A 22,443-nucleotide genomic window follows, 5' to 3' on the forward strand; every position below is an offset into this window, starting at 1 on the left:
ACTGGTGTTAATCTGATATTCTGCCTCCTCCTCTTTCACTCCCAAAACGTCTTCCTTCTTCAACTTTATTGAGACAGCATCCTCTTCCTCCTTTTTAATTCTGAAAGGTTCTTCCTCTCCTTTCACAGTAATATCCTCCTCTTCGTCTTTCACGACAATGTTCATCGCCAGAGCTTCTTTCTCCGTCCAGCAGACCTCCTCTTCTTTAGCAGGGGAGGAGTAGTTTAGTGAGCTCATGGTCAGGGATGTTAGCTAGCTAGCTAGCTAGCATTAGCGACTAGCCTAGTACTAGGCTCAGCAACAATCTTTAACAAGTTTGCAAATTGAACATGCAAATTAGGTTCAAGTTAACCAGTTAATACGTCAACTGAACTGCGTTTACAACACTGAGATTACATAATGTACATTAACATGGTCTAAAGCGACACTCTTCCAGTTTTATGTTGGCTAGCAGGCTACCGAGGTGGTTGAAAGAGTAGACGTGTTGTTGTTCCTGAAGAAGCGTCCGTCCAGTCCATTATACATCACGCATGAAGCATCAACTGAAAGACGCTCGTCGCCGTCTGCTGACTGGAGTGGGTAACGCAGTTTGGAAACAATAATCAGGACACGTTTTGTATTGGAAAGAACGTCATAATTATTTAACAATAAGCTGATATATTTCTCTTACGTCTTACAAATAATACGTTCCTGTTCACAGACGTAGAAGATTAATATGAATATGTAGATAATGAATACATACTTCTGTGCCGCCATCCTGTCAGAAGGTAACAGACTGTTTTATTACCGTGGTAACGATGGATTTTCATTGTGTTCCATGGTGGAGCTTTCTGGTACTTAAAAAGACTGTACGAAAACAGTAAGTAGAGAATTCGTTATGTTATTGTACAGAGGTGGTTGCACATTATTAGAGTAATTAAAGGAGTTAGCCAATTACCATATGAGTAACAATTAGCTATATGGTTTGGCATCATGCCAGATACATGGTACATTGGCACGTGCTTTGTATTTATGCAACTTCAACTTGAATGTCGGTGTGAATTGAATACTAAATGTATAATGTACAGCTATAGTATGTCGGTGTGAATTGAACACTAAAGTATATTATTTTCTGTATTTTGTAGTTTCACAACCTAAACGTTTTTAATACTAATTCAAGAAAAGTCACGCCTTGGAAGTTTTATTGACGACTTAGTTGTTAGCTATCTGTCTAGTTTTGCATGGGAACGCACTTCAAGGGCAGAATAACTTAGATGAATAGGTAGCGTGTTAATACACATTTTCTCTGCTCATTTTTCACATTAGTTTGAATCTAGATGTGACGGTACTATTCCCTTAAAGCCACGCTCTATAAAATACGAATAAACCTGTAAACAGAGCAAATGCATCACATGCAAATAGCACTTGATTATCAGAGGGGTCATATAGAACTACTCAGACATTCCAAATATCACTTGATTATCAGAAGGGTGTATTATGATGTCAGAACTACTTGCCCTGCTGGACACAATAGGGCAAATGCATCACATGCAAATAGCACTTGATTATCTGTAGTGCTTTACACTGAGTCTACAAAACATTAAGAACACCGGCTCCTTCCATGACTTAGAAAGACTAGGTGAATCCAGGCTAAAGGTATGATCCCTTCCTGATGTCACTAGTTAAATCCACTTCAATCAGTGTAGATGAAGGGGGCAGGTTAAATAAGGATTTTTAAGCCTTGAGACAATTGAGGCATAGATTGTGTGTGTGCCATTCAGAGGGTGAATTGGGAAGACAAAATATTGAAGTGTCTTTGAACGGGGTATGGTATTAGGTGCCAGGTGCACCGGTTTGCATCAAGAACTGCAACGCTACAGTTTCACATGTGTACCAAGACTGGTCCACCATCCAAACAGTAGCAGTCAATGTGGTTTAAGATGAGGGAGGATGATTCTTTTAGCATACCATCGTTATTTGGTGATGTGATTATATTTGGTATAGTTTGATCTAAAAAGGATAACTTTCTAAATGTTTTAACATTTGTATTTTTCTGAAAATGGGGCTCCCCTTCCTCCTCTGAGGAGCCTCCACTGCACCCAAAGACCATCCAACCAATTTGACACAATTGTGGGAAGCACTGGAGTCAACATGGGCCAGCATTCCTGTGGAACGCTTGTCGACACCTTGCAGAGACCATGCCCAGACGAATTGAGGCTGTTCAGGGGGGAAAGGGGAGGGTCCAACTCCATATTAGGAAGTTGTTCCAAATGTTTGGTATAATCAGTGGATATATCTGCCATTTAGCAGACACTTTTATCCAAAGGGATTTGCAGTCATGTGTGAAAATGAGATGGAAACCCATTTAACTTGTATTTTTCATTCGGTACATGGGAATGCACTACGTAATCATGCAAAGCCCTTTATCTGCAATAAGTCTGTTTGATAGAAACATTTCTGGTGGGAAAATGTATATATTGTTTTATGCAGATTTGAGAATATTCACATCAAAATCTGTAGCAAAGTAATCCAAATCAGATCCCTCAATAACCTGAGGTCAGTTTTCAAACATTTCATCATTTAAAACAATCTTGGTGTGATTTTAAAACAAATGTTGTAGAGCTTCCTGGTAATATGTTAACATTACTTATTCATTCTGTTTTGTGTGGAGGTGAAACGTAAAAAAAAAAAAAAATTACTTTGGAGACACAAAGCACATCAGTAACATCTCCCCGTTTACATTTTGACTAATCGCTAATGGCATGATATTTTGGGTAAAGTAAAAAGAGTGAAATATTTGGGGCAGACTTTAAAAAAATTATTATTATTATATTGATATTTTTTTACCCCCTTTTTCTCCCCAATTTTCGTCAATTGGTGGTTAGTCTTGTCTCATCGCTGCAACTTCCATACGGACTCAGGAGAGGTGAACTTCAAGAACCATTTGCTGCTGAACGCAGTAAACGCAGTTGACAAGCGCTATAGAGCCATGCATCCTCCGAAACACAGCAGCACTGCTTCTTGACACAATGCAATTAACCTGGAAGCCAGCCGCACTTATGTGTCGGAGGAAATAGGAAATACCTTACACCTGGCGACCGTGTCAGCCCGGCCCGCCACAGGAGTCGATGGGACAAGGACATCTCGACAACCCGGACGACGCTGGGCCAATTGGCTCTCCCGGTTGTGGCCGGCTGCAACAGAGCTGGGTATCAAACCAGAATCTGTGTTAATGCAGCGAAACACAATGCAGTGCCTTAGATGCTGCGCCACTCAGAAGGCTGCATTTATATTTCTGTTCCAGTATATATTTATATTTCTGTTCAGTATATATTTATATTTCTGTTCAGTATATATACACTGCTCAAAAAAATAAAGGGAACACTAAAATAACACAAATTTCTTGCGACCGTGTCAGCCCGGATCATATGGGTTGAGTTGTGTTTAATGATGTAATAGATCATATGGGTTGAGTTGTGTTTAATGATGTAATAGATCATATGGGTTGGTGTTTTATGATGTAATAGATCATATGGGTTGAGTTGTGTTTTTATTATGTAATAGATCATATGGGTTGGTGTTTTATGATGTAATAGATCATATGGGTTGAGTTGTGTTTTTATTATGTAATAGATCATATGGGTTGGTGTTTTATGATGTAATAGATCATATGGGTTGAGTTGTGTTTTATGATGTAATAGATCATGTGGGTTGAGTTGTGTTTTATGATGTAATAGATCATATGGGTTGAGTTGTGTTTTATTGTGTGTTACGAATCCCTTTTGGCCCGACAGTCTAGGGGGGATGGTAAATGAGACCCGTAACATAACTCATGCAAATTATAATAGTGACAAAGTAAAAGTGTGAACGAAATAACCAGGACAACTGAAATCTACCGTCAAACTCAGGGTTTATTGGAAAACACACGGTAATGGGGGGAGCAGGAAAAGGGGCTGAGCTGGACCCAAGGAAAGAAATAATAAGTATTCAAAAACACCCCTAAACTAGACGAGCCTACTTTATCAACAGCTAACTAACTAACCAAAAATACAGTAGGTGGTCCACCCAGTTCTAACTAGTGTTAGATGTAATATGATGTAATAGATGGGTTGAGTTGTGTTTAATGATGTAATAGATCATATGGGTTAGTGTTTAATGATGTAATAGATCATATGGGTTAGTGTTTTATGATGTAATAGATCATATGGGTTGAGTTGTGTTTTATGATGTAATAGATCATATGGGTTGAGTTGTGTTTTATTATGTAAAAGATAATGTGAAGAATGGCGCTGAAGGAGATGGATGGTTTTCCGATCCCGTAACCAACTAAGGTGGATATTGATCCAACACCTGCCGCTTATTCAAACCACTGGGCACAGACGTCAGTTCAACATGTAGTTTACATTTACATTTCTTTTGAGTCCTCAACTAAAGTGAATTCAACATGAAATCAACACAAAATGTCTCCTGTCATTGGATTTGGGTTGCAAGTTGGGTGGAGTCCAAGTCAAACCAAGATTCTTTATTTCTGAGCTCAGAGAGAATAACAGAGTTACACATCGCAGTGTACAGTCTGAATTCCTGAAGCATTGGGTGATGAGCACATATCTTTATAGTTTCCTGTTCCTGGGCGGGACTTTATTCATACAAGGACACAGGTGTAAATTGGTTTGCAACACAGAATGATCCTCCCAGGTACAGGAGATTATATGATTTACTCTATATTCAAACTGACATACTCCATGTACGATTTATGGTTTCTAATAAAAACATACAAATATATATGTTTGAGTTTACTGTGTACAATTTAATGTCTTATAGTATAAACAAGTAAACATTCTCAGTCAACAACATAAGACAATGGGAGCAGTGTGTACGCTCTCTGATGAATTTTAAGTGTATGTGATGTGAATTACAAGTTTACACACTAGGAGAAGTAATTATTCTCTCCTGTGTGGATTCTCATATGTTTTGTAAGTGACTGTGATGAGTAATATGTCTTCCCACAGTCTGAACATTTGTAAGGCTTCTCCCCTGTGTGCAGTCTCATGTGTTCCTTCAGGCTTCCTAAATGGGTAAAACACTTTGAACACTGGGAGCAGTGGTATGGGTTCTCCCGTGTGTATTCTCTCATTAACTTTCAGGCTTCCTGACCAGCAAAAACTATTTTCACACTAGGCGCAATGGTATGGTATCTCCCCTGTGTGTATTCGCTCATGAGCTTTGAGAGTGTCTAACCGCTTAAAACTCTTTCCACACTGGGCACAATGGTACAGCTTCTGCCTAGTGTGTATTTGCTCATGGGTTTTGAGAGTGTCTAACCGCTTAAAACTCTTTCCACACTGGGCACAATTGTATGGTGTCTCCCCTGTGTGTATTCGCTCATGAGCTTTGAGGGTGTCTAACCGCTTAAAACTCTTTCCACACTGGGAGCACGGGTGTGGCTTCGCTCCTGTGTGTATCCTCTGATGTCTTTTCATGCTAACTAAATGGCTAAAACTCTTCCCACAATGTGAGCAGTAGTAAGGCGTCTCCCTTGTGTGCAGTCTCATGTGTTCCTTCAGGCTTCCTGACTGGCTAAAACTCTTTCCACACTGGGCGCAAAGGTATGACTTCTCCCCTGTATGTATTCGCTCATGAACTTTCAGGCTTCCTGACTTGCTAAAACTATTTCCACACTGGGCACAATGGTACGGCTTCTGCCTAATGTGTATTTGCTCATGGGTTTTGAGGGTGTCTAACCGCTTAAAACTCTTTCCACACTGGGAGCACGGGTGTGGCTTCGCTCCTGTGTGTATCCTCTGATGTCTTTTCATGCTAACTAAATGGCTAAAACTCTTCCCACAATGTGAGCAGTAGTAAGGCGTCTCCCTTGTGTGCAGTCTCATGTGTTCCTTCAGGCTTCCTGACTGGCTAAAACTCTTTCCACACTGGGCGCAATGGTACGGCTTCTCCCTAGTCTGTATTTGCTCATGGGTTTTGAGAGTGTCTAACCGCTTAAAATTCTTTCCACACTGGGAGCAACGGAAAGGCATCTCCCGTGTGTGTGTTCGCTCATGAGCTTTCAGATTTCCTAAGTAGCTAAAACTCTTTCCACACTGGGCACAATTTTGTGTCTTCGGTTCTGTGTGTCCCCTCTCATGTCTGTTCAGGCTTCCTAACTTGGTAAACCTCTTTCCACAATGGCAGCAGAGGTGTCGTCTTGCTGGTTCGGACGTCTCTGGTTCCTCCAAGTTTGGTTTTCCTCCTGTCAAAGATAGTGTTTATTTAAAGAGAGAACAGAATAAACATCTCCACATCATAAAACTGCCTTGCTATGAGGTTTAATCCAAATCAGATCTCTCAATAACCTGAGGCTAGTTTTCCAAACATTTCATAATTTGGTAATTAATAGTAATTACTGATATGTTAACATTACTTATTATTCTTTCTGTTTTAGAAGTCAGAACACAAAGAACTAGACAGTTCTGTGACACTGAAGACACAGACGTCACTGGATTCCAATCGAGCAGGTGGTTCTAAATATATAACCTTCATAGCTGTATGATACAGAATGTGACCTAAATACTTCTTTAAACATCAAATTAGTAAAGAAGTCATTCTGTGTGGAAGTCCAGAACTTGGAGAAAGACACAAAGCTCATTAGTAACATCTCCCTGTTGTTGAAAGGGTTCGACACAATGGCTTTTTATTATTTAGACATTCACACATTTTTTACATTTTGACTAATCATGTCATGATATTTTGTGTAAAGTTTTAAAAAATGGTGTCACATATTTTGGATAGATGTTCCTAAAAAATATAAACGCAACATGTAAAGTGTTGGTCCCATGTTTCATGAGCTAAAATAACAGAATTCTTCCATACACACAACAGCTAATTTCTCTCAAATCCTGTGCACAAATTTGTTTACATCGTTGTTAGTGAACATTTCTCCTTTACCAAGACAATCGTGGCATATCAAGAAGCTGATTAAACAGCATGATCATTACAAAGGTGCACCTTGTTCTGGGGACAATAAAATGCCACTCTAAAATGTGAAGTTGTGTCACACAACACAATGCCACAGATGTCTCAAGTTTTAAGGGAGCGTGCAATTGGCAATGCTGACTGCAGGAATATCCACTGGAGGTGTTATCAGATAATTGAATGTTCATTTCTCTACTAGAAGCCGCCTCCAACATCATTTTAGAGAATTTGGCAGTAAATCAAACTGGCCTCACAAACGCAGACCACGTTTAACAACACCAGCCCAGGACCATCGTCTGAGACCAGCCACCCGGACAGATGATGAAACTGAGGAGTTTTTTAAATTTAAATTACCCCCCCCCCCTCTGCACTCCACCACTGGGAGGTAATACAGATTATTATCCCCCCCCTGCACTCCACCACTGGGAGGTAATACAGATTATTACCCCCCCCCCCCCACTCCACCACTGGGAGGTAATTCAGATTATTACCCCCCACTTGCAGGTAATACTGATTATTACCCCCCACTCCACCACTGGGAGGTAATACAGATTATTAACCCCCTGCACTCCACTACTGGGAGGTAATACAGATTATTACCCCCCACACTCCACCACTGGGAGGTAATACAGATTATTACCCCCCCACACTCCACCACTGGGAGGTAATACAGATTATTACCCCCCCCCACTCCACCACTGGGAGGTAATACAGATTATTACCCCCCACACTCCACCACTGGGAGGTAATACAGATTATTACCCCCCCCACACTCCACCACTGGGAGGTAATACAGATTATTACCCCCCCCCCACACTCCACCACTGGGAGGTAATACAGATTATTACCCCCCACTCCACCACTGGGAGGTAATACAGATTATTACCCCCCACACTCCACCACTGGGAGGTAATACAGATTATTACCCCCCCCCACTCCACCACTGGGAGGTAATACAGATTATTACCCCCCACACTCCACCACTGGGAGGTAATACAGATTATTCACCCCCCGCACTCCACCACTGGGAGGTAAATACAGATTATTCACCCCCCTGCACTCCACCACTGGGAGGTAATACAGATTATTACCCCCCGCACTCCACCACTGGGAGGTAATACAGATTATTACCCCCACCCCCCCGCACTCCACCACTGGGAGGTCATTCAGATTATTACCCCCCGCACTCCACCACTGGGAGGTAATACAGATTATTACCCCCCACCCCCCGCACTCCACCACTGGGAGGTCATTCAGATTATTACCCCCCCGCACTCCACCACTGGGAGGTAATTCAGATTATTACCCCGCCACTTGCAGGTAATGCAGATTATTACCCCCTGCACTCCACCACTGGGAGGTAATACAGATTATTCACCCCCCACTGCACTCCACCACTGGGAGGTAATACAGATTATTCACCCCCCTGCACTCCACCACTGGGAGGTAATACAGATTATTACCCCCCCGCACTCCACCACTGGGAGGTAATACAGATTATTACCCCCACCCCCCCCCGCACTCCACCACTTGCAGGTAATGCAGATTATTACCCCCCTGCACTCCACCACTGGGAGGTAATACAGATTATTCACCCCCCCCACTGCACTCCACCACTGGGAGGTAATACAGATTATTACCCCCCGCACTCCACCACTGGGAGGTAAAACAGATTATTCACCCCCTGCACTCCACCACTGGGAGGTAATACATATTATTACCCGCCCCCCCGCACTCCACCACTGGGAGGTAATACAGATTATTACCCACTCCCCCACTCCACCACTGGGAGGTAATTCAGATAATTAACACCCCTGCACTCCACTACTGGGAGGTAATACAGATTATTAACCCCCACTGGGAGGTAATACAGATTATTATCTCCCCCTGCACTCCACCAATGGGAGGTAATACAGATTATTACCCCCACACTGGGAGGTAATAGAGATTATTCACCCCCTGCACTCCACCACTGGGAGGTAATACAGATTATTAACCCCCTGCACTCCACCACTGGGAGGTAATACAGATTATTAATCCCCCATGCACTCCACTACTGGGAGGTAATACAGATTATTACCCCCCACTTGCAGGTAATGCAGATTATTACCCCCTGCACTCCACCACTGGGAGGTAATACAGATTATTACCCCCCACTCCACCACTGGGAGGTAATACAGATTATTAACCCCCTGCACTCCACTACTGGGAGGTAATACAGATTATTACCCCCCACACTCCACCACTGGGAGGTAATACAGATTATTACCCCCCCCACACTGGGAGTTAATACAGATTATTACCCCCTGCACTCCACCACTGGGAGGTAATACAGATTATTCACCCCCTGCACTCCACCACTGGGAGGTAATACAGATTATTACCCCCCGCAATCCACCACTGGGAGGTAATACAGATTATTACCCCCCCGCACTCCACCACTGGGAGGTAATTCAGATTATTACCCCCCCGCACTCCACCACTGGGAGGTAATTCAGATTATTACCCCCCCACTTGCAGGTAATGCAGATTATTACCCCCACCCTGCACTCCACCACTGGGAGGTAATACAGATTATTAACCCACCCCCTGCACTCCACTACTGGGAGGTAATACAGATTATTACCCCCCCCACTTGCAGATTATTACCCCCCTGCACTCCACCACTGGGAGGTAATACAGATTATTACCCCCCGCACTCCACCACTGGGAGGTAATACAGATTATTACCCCCTGCACTCCAACACTGGGAGGTAATACAGATTATTACCCCCCACTCCACCACTGGGAGGTAATACAGATTATTACCCCCCGCACTCCACCACTGGGAGGTAATACAGATTATTACCCCCTGCACTCCAACACTGGGAGGTAATACAGATTATTCACCCCCCTGCACTCCACCACTGGGAGGTAATACAGATTATTCACCCCCCTGCACTCCACCACTGGGAGGTAATACAGATTATTACCCCCCGCACTCCACCACTGGGAGGTAATACAGATTATTACCCCCCCCGCACTCCACCACTGGGAGGTAATTCAGATTATTACCCCCCCGCACTCCACCACTGGGAGGTAATTCAGATTATTACCCCCCCCACTTGCAGGTAATGCAGGTTATTACCCCCACCCTGCACTCCACCACTGGGAGGTAATACAGATTATTAACCCCCTGCACTCCACTACTGGGAGGTAATACAGATTATTACCCCCCACTTGCAGATTATTACCCCCTGCACTCCACCACTGGGAGGTAATACAGATTATTACCCCCTGCACTCCAACACTGGGAGGTAATACAGATTATTACCCCCCGCACTCCACCACTGGGAGGTAATACAGATTATTAACCCCCCTGCACTCCACTACTGGGAGGTAATACAGACTATTACACCCCACACTCCACCACTGGGAGGTAATTCAGATTATTACCCCCCACTTGCAGGTAATGCAGATTATTACCCCCCTGCACTCTACCACTGGGAGGTAATACAGATGATTAACCCCCCTGCACTCCACTACTGGGAGGTAATACAGATTATTACCCCTCCCCACACTCCACCACTGGGAGGTAATTCAGATTATAACCCCCACTTGCAGGTAATGCAGATTATTACCCCCTGCACTCCACCACTGGGAGGTAATACACATTATTACCCCCCACTCCACCACTGGGAGGTAATACAGATTATTACCCCCTGCACTCCAACACTGGGAGGTAATACAGACTATTACCCCCCACTTGCAGGTAATGCAGATTATTACCCCCCTGCACTCCACCACTGGGAGTTAATACAGATTATTACCCCCCTGCACTCCACCACTGGGAGGTAATACAGATTATTCCCCCCCCCCTGCACTCCACCACTGGGAGGTAATACACCACTGGGAGGTAATACAGATTATTACCCCCCACTTGCAGGTAATACAGATTATTACCCCCCACTCCACCACTGGGAGGTAATACAGATTATTACCCCCTGCACTCCACCGCTGGGAGGTAATCCAGATTATTACCACTGGGAGGTAATACAGATGATTACCCCCTGCACCCCACTCCACTACTGGGAGGTCATACAGATTATTACCCCCCCCACACTCCACCACTGGGAGGTAATTCAGATTATAACCCCCAACATGCAGGTAATGCAGATTATTACCCCCCACTTGCAGGTAATACAGATTATTACCCCCTGCACTCCACCACTGGGAGGTAATACAGATTATTACCCCCCTGCACTCCACCACTGGGAGGTAATACAGATTATTACCCCCCACTTGCAGGTAATACAGATTATTAACCCCCTGCACTCCACCACTGGGAGGTAATAAAGATTATTACCCCCCTGCACTCCACCACTGGGAGGTAATACAGATTATTACCCCCTGCACTCCACCACTGGGAGGTAATACAGATTATTACCCCCCCCCACTTGCAGGTAATACAGATTATTACCCCCCTGCACTCCACTACTGGGAGGTAATACAGATTATTAACCCCCTGCACTCCACTACTGGGAGGTAATACAGATTATTAACCCCCTGCACTCCACTACTGGGAGGTAATACAGATTATTACCCCCTGCCCCACACTGGGAGGTAATACAGATTATTACCCCCCACCTGCAGGTAATACAGATTATTACCCCCTGCACTCCACTACTGGGAGGTAATACAGATTATTAACCCCCCACTCCACCACTGGGAGGTAATACAGATTATTACCCCCTGCACTCCACCACTGGGAGGTAATACAGATTATTACCCCCCACACTGGGAGGTAATACAGATTATTACCCCCCCCTGCACCCCCCACTCCACTACTGGGAGGTCATACAGATTATTACCCCCCCCCCACACTCCACCACTGGGAGGTAATTCAGATTATTAACCCCCCACTTGCAGGTAATGCAGATTATTACCCCGCCCACTTGCAGGTAATGCAGATTATTACCCCCCTGCACTCCACCGCTGGGAGGTAATACAGATTATTACCCCCCGCACTCCACCACTTGGAGGTAATACAGATTATTACCCCCCACTTGCAGGTAATACAGATTATTACCCCCTGCACTCCACCACTGGGAGGTAATACAGATTATTACCCCCTGCACTCCACCACTGGGAGGTAATACAGATTATTACCCTCCCCTGCACTCCACCACTGGGAGGTAATACAGATTATTACCCCCACTTGCAGGTAATACAGATTATTAACCCCCTGCACTCCACCACTGGGAGGTAATACAGATTATTACCCCCCTGCACTCCACCACTGGGAGGTAATACAGATTATTACCCCCTGCACTCCACCACTGGGAGGTAATACAGATTATTACACCCCCCCACTTGCAGGTAATACAGATTATTAACCCCCTGCACTCCACTACTGGGAGGTAATACAGATTATTAACCCCCCTGCACTCCACTACTGGGAGGTAATACAGATTATTACCCCCTGCACTCCACCACTGGGAGGTAATACAGATTATTACCCCCACTTGCAGGTAATACAGATTATTACCCCCCCACTTGCAGGTAATACAGATTATTACCCCCCCACTTGCAGGTAATACAAATTATTACCCCCACACACTTGCAGGTAATACAGATTATTACCCCCTGCACTCCACCACTGGGAGGTAATACAGATTATTACCCCCCACTCCCCACTGGGAGGTAATACAGATTATTACCCCCCACTTGCAGGTAATACAGATTAATACCCCCTGCACTCCACTACTGGGAGGTAATACAGATTATTACCCCCCCACACTGGGAGGTAATACAGATTATTACCCCCCACACTCCACCACTGGGAGGTAATTCAGATTATTACCCCCACTTGCAGGTACTGCAGATTATTACCCCCCACTTGCAGGTAATCAGATTATTACCCCCACTGGGAGGTAATACAGATTATTACCCCCTGCACTCCACCGCTGGGAGGTAATACAGATTATTACCCCCCCGCACTCCACCACTTGGAGGTAATACAGATTATTACCCCTCCCCCCACTTGCAGGTAATACAGATTATTACCCCCTGCACTCCACCACTTGGAGGTAATACAGATTATTACCCCCCCCCACTTGCAGGTAATACAGATTATTACCCCCTGCACTCCACCGCTGGGAGGTAATACAGATTATTACCCCCTGCACTCCACCACTGGGAGGTAATACAAATTATTACCCCCTGCACTCCACCACTGGGAGGTAATACAGATTATTACCCCCTGCACTCCACCACTGGGAGGTAATACAGATTATTACCCCACCACTTGCAGGTAATTCAGATTATTACCCCCTGCACTCCACCACTGGGAGGTAATACAGATTATTACCCCTCCCCCACTTGCAGGTAATACAGATTATTACCCCCTGCACTCCACCACTGGGAGGTAATACAGATTATTACCCCCCCCACACTCCACCACTGGGAGGTAATTCAGATTATTACCCCCACTTGCAGGTACTGCAGATTATTACCCCCCACTTGCAGGTAATGCAGATTATTACCCCCCACTGGGAGGTAATACAGATTATTACCCCCTGCACTCCACCGCTGGGAGGTAATACAGATTATTACCCCCCCGCACTCCACCACTTGGAGGTAATACAGATTATTACCCCCCACTTGCAGGTAATTCAGATTATTACCCCCCACTTGCAGGTAATACAGATTATTACCCCCCACCAGATTATTACCCCCCTGCACTCCACCACTGGGAGGTAATACAGATTATTACCCCCCCCACTCCACCACTGGGAGGTAATACAGATTATTACCACCCCCCTGCAGGTAATACAGATTATTACCCCCTGCACTCCACCGCTGGGAGGTAATACAGATTATTACCCCCTGCACTCCACCACTGGGAGGTAATACAGATTATTACCCACCACTGGGAGGTAATACAGATTATTACTCCACCACTGGGAGGTAATACAGATTATTACCCCCTGCACTCCACCACTGGGAGGTAATACAGATTATTACCCCCTGCACTCCACCACTGGGAGGTAATACAGATTATTACCCCACCACTTGCAGGTAATTCAGATTATTACCCCCTGCACTCCACCACTGGGAGGTAATACAGATTATAACCCCCCACTCCACCACTGGGAGGTAATACAGATTATTACCCCCCACTGGGAGGTAATTCAGATTATTACCCCCCACTTGCAGGTAATACAGAGTATTACCCCCCACTTGCAGGTAATGCAGATTATTACCCCCCCCACTGGGAGGTAATACAGATTATTACCCCCCTGCACTCCACCGCTGGGAGGTAATACAGATTATTACCCCCCACACTCCACCACTGGGAGGTAATTCAGATTATTACCCCCCACTTGCAGGTACTGCAGATTATTACCCCCACTTGCAGGTAATGCAGATTATTACCCCCCACTGGGAGGTAATACAGATTATTACCCCCTGCACTCCACCGCTGGGAGGTAATACAGATTATTACCCCCCGCACTCCACCACTTGAGGTAATGCAGATTATTACCCCCCACTTGCAGGTAATACAGATTATTACCCCCACTTGCAGGTAACTCCACCACTTGGAGGTAATACAGATTATTACCCCCCACTTGCAGGTAATACAGATTATTACCCCCACTTGCAGGTAATACAGATTATTACCCCACACTTGCAGGTAATACAGATTATTACCCCCTGCACTCCACCACTGGGAGGTAATACAGATTATTACCCCCCCCCACCACTGGGAGGTAATACAGATTATTACCCCCCACTCCACCACTGGGAGGTAATACAGATTATTACCCCCTGCACCCCCCACCACTACTGGGAGGTAATACAGATTATTACCCCCTACACTCCACCACTGGGAGGTAATACAGATTATTACCCCCTACACTCCACCACTGGGAGGTAATACAGATTATTACCCCCTGCACCCCCACTCCACTACTGGGAGGTCATACAGATTATTACCCCCTACACTCCACCACTGGGAGGTAATACAGATTATTACCCCCTACACTCCACCACTGGGAGGTAATACAGATTATTACCCCCTACACTCCACCACTGGGAGGTAATACAGATTATTACCCCCTGCACTCCACCACTGGGAGGTAATACAGATTATTACCCCCCTGCACTCCACCACTGGGAGGTAATACAGATTATTACCCCACCACTTGCAGGTAATTCAGATTATTACCCCCTGCACTCCACCACTGGGAGGTAATACAGATTATAACCCCCCACTCCACCACTGGGAGGTAATACAGATTATTACCCCCCACTGGGAGGTAATTCAGATTATTACCCCCACTTGCAGGTACTGCAGAGTATTACCCCCCCCACTTGCAGGTAATGCAGATTATTACCCCCCACTGGGAGGTAATACAGATTATTACCCCCTGCACTCCACCGCTGGGAGGTAATACAGATTATTACCCCCCGCACTCCACCACTTGGAGGTAATACAGATTATTACCCCTCCCCCCACTTGCAGGTAATACAGATTATTACCCCCTGCACTCCACCACTGGGAGGTAATACAGATTATTACCCCCCCACACTCCACCACTGGGAGGTAATTCAGATTATTACCCCCCACTTTGCAGGTACTGCAGATTATTACCCCCCCACTTGCAGGTAATGCAGATTATTCCCCCACTGGGAGGTAATACAGATTATTACCCCCTGCACTCCACCGCTGGGAGGTAATACAGATTATTACCCCCCGCACTCCACCACTTGGAGGTAATACAGATTATTACCCCTCCCCCCACTTGCAGGTAATACAGATTATTACCCCCCCTGCACTCCACCACTTGGAGGTAATACAGATTATTACCCCCCACTTGCAGGTAATTCAGATTATTACCCCCCACTTGCAGGTAATACAGATTATTACCCCCCACACTTGCAGGTAATACAGATTATTACCCCCTGCACTCCACCACTGGGAGGTAATACAGATTATTACACCCCCCACTCCACCACTGGGAGGTAATACAGATTATTACCACCCCCCACTTGCAGGTAATACAGATTATTACCCCCTGCACTCCACCGCTGGGAGGTAATACAGATTATTAACCCCCTGCACTCCACCACTGGGAGGTAATACAGATTATTACCCCCCGCACTCCACCACTTGGAGGTAATACAGATTATTACCCCCCCCCACTTGCAGGTAATACAGATTATTACCCCCTGCACTCCACCACTGGGAGGTAATACAGATTATTACCCCCCACACTCCACCACTGGGAGGTAATTCAGATTATTACCCCCCACTTGCAGGTACTGCAGATTATTACCCCCACTTGCAGGTAATGCAGATTATTACCCCCCACTGGGAGGTAATACAGATTATTACCCCCTGCACTCCACCGCTGGGAGGTAATACAGATTATTACCCCCCGCACTCCACCACTTGGAGGTAATACAGATTATTACCCCTCCCCCCACTTGCAGGTAATACAGATTATTACCCCCTGCACTCCACCACTTGGAGGTAATACAGATTATTACCCCCCCCCACTTGCAGGTAATTCAGATTATTACCCCCACTTGCAGGTAATACAGATTATTACCCCCCACACTTGCAGGTAATACAGATTATTACCCCCCTGCACTCCACCACTGGGAGGTAATACAGATTATTACCCCCCACTCCACCACTGGGAGGTAATACAGATTATTACCCCCCTGCACCCCCCCACTCCACTACTGGGAGGTCATACAGATTATTACCACCCCCCACTCCACTACTGGGAGGTCATACAGATTATTACCCCCCTACACTCCACCACTGGGAGGTAATACAGATTATTACCCCCTACACTCCACCACTGGGAGGTAATACAGATTATTACCCCCCTGCACTCCACCACTGGGAGGTAATAAGATTATTACCCCCTGCACTCCACCACTGGGAGGTAATACAGATTATTACCCCCCTGCACTCCACCACTGGGAGGTAATACAGATTATTACCCCCCTGCACTCCACCACTGGGAGGTAATACAGATTATTACCCCACCACTTGCAGGTAATTCAGATTATTACCCCCTGCACTCCACCACTGGGAGGTAATACAGATTATAACCCCCCACTCCACCACTGGGAGGTAATACAGATTATTACCCCCCACTGGGAGGTAATTCAGATTATTACCCCCCACTTGCAGGTACTGCAGAGTATTACCCCCACTTGCAGGTAATGCAGATTATTACCCCCCACTGGGAGGTAATACAGATTATTACCCCCTGCACTCCACCGCTGGGAGGTAATACAGATTATTACCCCCCGCACTCCACCACTTGGAGGTAATACAGATTATTACCCCTCCCCCCACTTGCAGGTAATACAGATTATTACCCCCTGCACTCCACCACTGGGAGGTAATACAGATTATTACCCCCCACACTCCACCACTGGGAGGTAATTCAGATTATTACCCCCACTTGCAGGTACTGCAGATTATTACCCCCCACTTGCAGGTAATGCAGATTATTACCCCCCACTGGGAGGTAATACAGATTATTACCCCCTGCACTCCACCGCTGGGAGGTAATACAGATTATTACCCCTCCCCCCACTTGCAGGTAATACAGATTATTACCCCCCTGCACTCCACCACTTGGAGGTAATACAGATTATTACCCCCCCACTTGCAGGTAATTCAGATTATTACCCCCCACTTGCAGGTAATACAGATTATTACCCCCACACTTGCAGGTAATACAGATTATTACCCCCTGCACTCCACCACTGGGAGGTAATACAGATTATTACCCCCCCCACTCCACCACTGGGAGGTAATACAGATTATTACCACCCCCCACTTGCAGGTAATACAGATTATTACCCCCTGCACTCCACCGCTGGGAGGTAATACAGATTATTAACCCCCTGCACTCCACCACTGGGAGGTAATACAGATTATTACCCCCTGCACTCCACCACTGGGAGGTAATACAGATTATTACCCCCCACTCCACCACTGGGAGGTAATACAGATTATTACCCCCTGCACTCCACCGCTGGGAGGTAATACAGATTATTACCCCCCTGCACCCCCCACTCCACTACTGGGAGGTCATACAGATTATTACCCCCTACACTCCACCACTGGGAGGTAATACAGATTATTACCCCCTACACTCCACCACTGGGAGGTAATACAGATTATTACCCCCTACACTCCACCACTGGGAGGTAATACAGATTATTACCCCCCTGCACTCCACCACTGGGAGGTAATACAGATTATTACCCCCCTGCACTCCACCACTGGGAGGTAATACAGATTATTACCCCCCACTCCACCACTGGGAGGTAATACAGATTATTACCCCCCCACTTGCAGGTAATACAGATTAATACCCCCTGCACTCCACCACTGGGAGGTAATATAGATTATTACCCCCTGCACTCCACCACTGGGAGGTAATACAGATTATTACCCCCTGCACTCCACCACTGGGAGGTAATACAGATTATTACCCCCCACTCCACCACTGGGAGGTAATACAGATTATTACCCCCTGCACTCCACCGCTGGGAGGTAATACAGATTATTACCCCCTGCACCCCCACTCCACTACTGGGAGGTCATACAGATTATTACCCCCTACACTCCACCACTGGGAGGTAATACAGATTATTACCCCCTACACTCCACCACTGGGAGGTAATACAGATTATTACCCCCTACACTCCACCACTGGGAGGTAATACAGATTATTACCCCCCTGCACTCCACCACTGGGAGGTAATACAGATTATTACCCCCTGCACTCCACCGCCCACAGATTATTACCCCCCACTCCACCACTGGAGGTCATACAGATTATTACCCCCTCCCCCCACTTGCAGGTAATACAGATTATTACCCCCTGCACTCCACCACTTGGAGGTAATACAGATTATTACCCCCCCCACTTGCAGGTAATTCAGATTATTACCCCCACTTGCAGGTAATACAGATTATTACCCCCCACACTTGCAGGTAATACAGATTATTACCCCCTGCACTCCACCACTGGGAGGTAATACAGATTATTACACCCCCCCCACTCCACCACTGGGAGGTAATACAGATTATTACCACCCCCCACTTGCAGGTAATACAGATTATTACCCCCTGCACTCCACCGCTGGGAGGTAATACAGATTATTAACCCCCTGCACTCCACCACTGGGAGGTAATACAGATTATTACCCCCCTGCACTCCACCACTGGGAGGTAATACAGATTATTACCCCCCACTCCACCACTGGGAGGTAATACAGATTATTACCCCCTGCACTCCACCACTGGGAGGTAATACAGATTATTACCCCCCTGCACCCCCACTCCACTACTGGGAGGTCATACAGATTATTACCCCCTACACTCCACCACTGGGAGGTAATACAGATTATTACCCCCCACTCCACCACTGGGAGGTAATACAGATTATTACCCCCTACACTCCACCACTGGGAGGTAATACAGATTATTACCCCCCTGCACTCCACCACTGGGAGGTAATACAGATTATTACCCCCCTGCACTCCACCACTGGGAGGTAATACAGATTATTACCCCCCCCACTCCACCACTGGGAGGTAATACAGATTATTACCCCCCACTTGCAGGTAATACAGATTAATACCCCCTGAACTCCACCACTGGGAGGTCATACAGATTATTACCCCCTGCACTCCACCGCTGGGAGGTATGCAGATTATTACCCCCCCTCACTCCACCACTGGGAGGTAATACAGATTATTACCCCCCACTTGCAGGTAATACAGATTATGACCCCCCTGCACTCCACCACTGGGGGTAATACAGATTATTACCCCCCCCCCCACTCCACCACTGGGAGGTAATTCAGATTATTACCCCCCCCCCCCCTGCAGGTAATACAGATTATTACCCCCCACTCCACCACTGGGAGGTAATACAGATTATTACCCCCCACTTGCAGGTAATACAGATTATTACCCCCCTGCACTCCACCACTGGGAGGTAATACAGATTATTACCCCCCACTCCACCACTGGGAGGTAATACAGATTATTACCCCCTGCACTCCACTACTGGGAGGTAATGCAGATTATTACCCCCTGCACTCCACCACTGGGAGGTAATTCAGATTATTACACCCCCACTTGCAGGTAATACAGATTATTACCCCCTGAACTCCACCACTGGGAGGTCATACAGATTATTACCCCCCCCCACACCACCACTGGGAGGTAATACAGATTATTAATACTTGCAGGTAATACAGATTATTACCCCCTGCACTCCACCACTGGGAGGTAATACAGATTATTACCCCCCTGCACTCCACCACTGGGAGGTAATACAGATTATTACCCCCCACTTGCAGGTAATACAGATTACCCCCCTGCACTCCACCACTGGGAGGTAATACAGATTATTACCCCCTGCACTCCACCACTGGGAGGTAATTCAGATTATTACCCCCCACTTGCAGGTACTGCAGATTATTACCCCCACTTGCAGGTAATGCAGATTATTACCCCCCACTGGGAGGTAATACAGATTATTACCCCCTGCACTCCACCGCTGGGAGGTAATACAGATTATTACCCCCCCCCCGCACTCCACCATTTGGAGGTAATACAGATTATTAACCCCCTGCACTCCACTACTGGGAGGTAATACAGATTATTATCCCCCCGCACTCCACCACTTGGAGGTAATACAGATTATTACCCCCCACTTGCAGGTAATTCAGATTATTACCCCCTGCACTCCACCACAGGGAGGTAATACAGATTATTAACCCCCTGCACTCCACTACTGGGAGGTAATACAGATTATTACCCCCCCACTCCACCACTGGGAGGTAATACAGATTATTACCCCCTGCACTCCACCGCTGGGAGGTAATGCAGATTATTACCCCCTGCACTCCACCACTGGGAGGTAATACAGATTATTAACCCCCTGCACTCCACTACTGGGAGGTAATACAGATTATTATCCCCCCGCACTCCACCACTTGGAGGTAATACAGATTATTACCCCCTGCACTCCACCGCTGGGAGGTAATACAGATTATTACCCCCTGCACCCCCACTCCACTACTGGGAGGTCATACAGATTATTACCCCCTACACTCCACCACTGGGAGGTAATACAGATTATTACCCCCTGCACTCCACCGCTGGGAGGTAATACAGATTATTACCCCCCTGCCCCCCACTCCACTACTGGGAGGTCATACAGATTATTACCCCCTACACTCCACCACTGGGAGGTAATACAGATTATTACCCCCTGCACTCCACCACTGGGAGGTAATACAGATTATTACCCCCCACTGGGAGGTAATACAGATTATTACCCCCCACACTTGCAGGTAATTCAGATTATTACCCCCCTGCACTCCACCACTGGGAGGTAATACAGATTATAACCCCCCCACTCCACCACTGGGAGGTAATACAGATTATTACCCCCCCACTTGCAGCTAATACAGATTAATACCCCCTGCACTCCACCACTGGGAGGTAATACAGATTATTACCCCCTGCACTCCACCGCTGGGAGGTAATGCAGATTATTACCCCCTGCACTCCACCACTGGGAGGTAATACAGATTATTACCCCCTCACTCCACCACTGGGAGGTAATTCAGATTATTACCCCCCATTTGCAGGTAATACAGATTATGACCCCCCTGCACTCCACCACTGGGAGGTAATACAGATTATTACCCCCCCACTCCACCACTGGGAGGTAATACAGATTATTAACCCCCACTCCACCACTGGGAGGTAATTCAGATTATTACCCCCCACTTGCAGGTAATGCAGATTATTACCCCCTGCACTCCACCACTGGGAGGTAATACAGATTATTACCCCCCACTCCACCACTGGGAGGTAATACAGATTATTACCCCCTGCACTTCACTACTGGGAGGTAATGCAGATTATTACCCCCTGCACTCCACCACTGGGAGGTAATTCAGATTATTACCCCCTGCACTCCACCATTGGGAGGTAATGCAGATTATTACCCCCCTGCACTCCACCACTGGGAGGTCATTCAGATTATTACCCCCCTGCCCTCCACCACTGAGAGGTAATACAGATTATTACCCCCCTGGAGGTAATACAGATGATTACCGCCCCCACCACTGGGAGGTAATACAGATTATTACCCCCCCCACTTGCAGGTAATACAGATTATTAACCCCCCCACCACTTGCAGGTAATACAGATTATTACCCCCCCCCACACACTTGCAGGTAATACAGATTATTACCCCCTGCACTCCACCACTGGGAGGTAATACAAATTATTACCCCCTGCACTCCACCACTGGGAGGTAATTCAGATTATTACACCCCCACTTGCAGGTAATACAGATTATTACCCCCTGAACTCCACCACTGGGAGGTCATACAGATTATTACCCCGCCCCCCACACCACCACTGGGAGGTAATACAGATTATTAC

At 46.4% G+C, this 22,443-nt stretch overlaps 2 protein-coding genes across 2 annotated transcripts in view; both read right to left on the reverse strand.

The window, feature by feature from the left end:
- Positions 1–506, reverse strand: part of LOC115120495 (uncharacterized) — a 52,464-nt gene extending 51,958 nt beyond the window's left edge. The window contains exon 1 of the mRNA XM_065015660.1: positions 3–506. Within this exon, the coding sequence (XP_064871732.1) occupies positions 3–237 (235 nt within the window). The 5' untranslated portion in view covers positions 238–506. The remainder of the gene's footprint in view (positions 1–2) is intronic.
- A 3,980-nt stretch (positions 507–4,486) lies between these two features.
- The window catches only part of LOC115117365 (zinc finger protein ZFP2-like), a 30,637-nt gene continuing 12,680 nt past the window's right edge, over positions 4,487–22,443 (reverse strand). The window contains exon 7 of the mRNA XM_065015659.1: positions 4,487–6,226. Within this exon, the coding sequence (XP_064871731.1) occupies positions 5,154–6,226 (1,073 nt within the window). The 3' untranslated portion in view covers positions 4,487–5,153. The remainder of the gene's footprint in view (positions 6,227–22,443) is intronic.

Source organism: Oncorhynchus nerka, unplaced genomic scaffold (genome assembly GCF_034236695.1).
Source record: "Oncorhynchus nerka isolate Pitt River unplaced genomic scaffold, Oner_Uvic_2.0 unplaced_scaffold_1359, whole genome shotgun sequence".
Classification (NCBI taxonomy): domain Eukaryota; kingdom Metazoa; phylum Chordata; class Actinopteri; order Salmoniformes; family Salmonidae; genus Oncorhynchus; species Oncorhynchus nerka.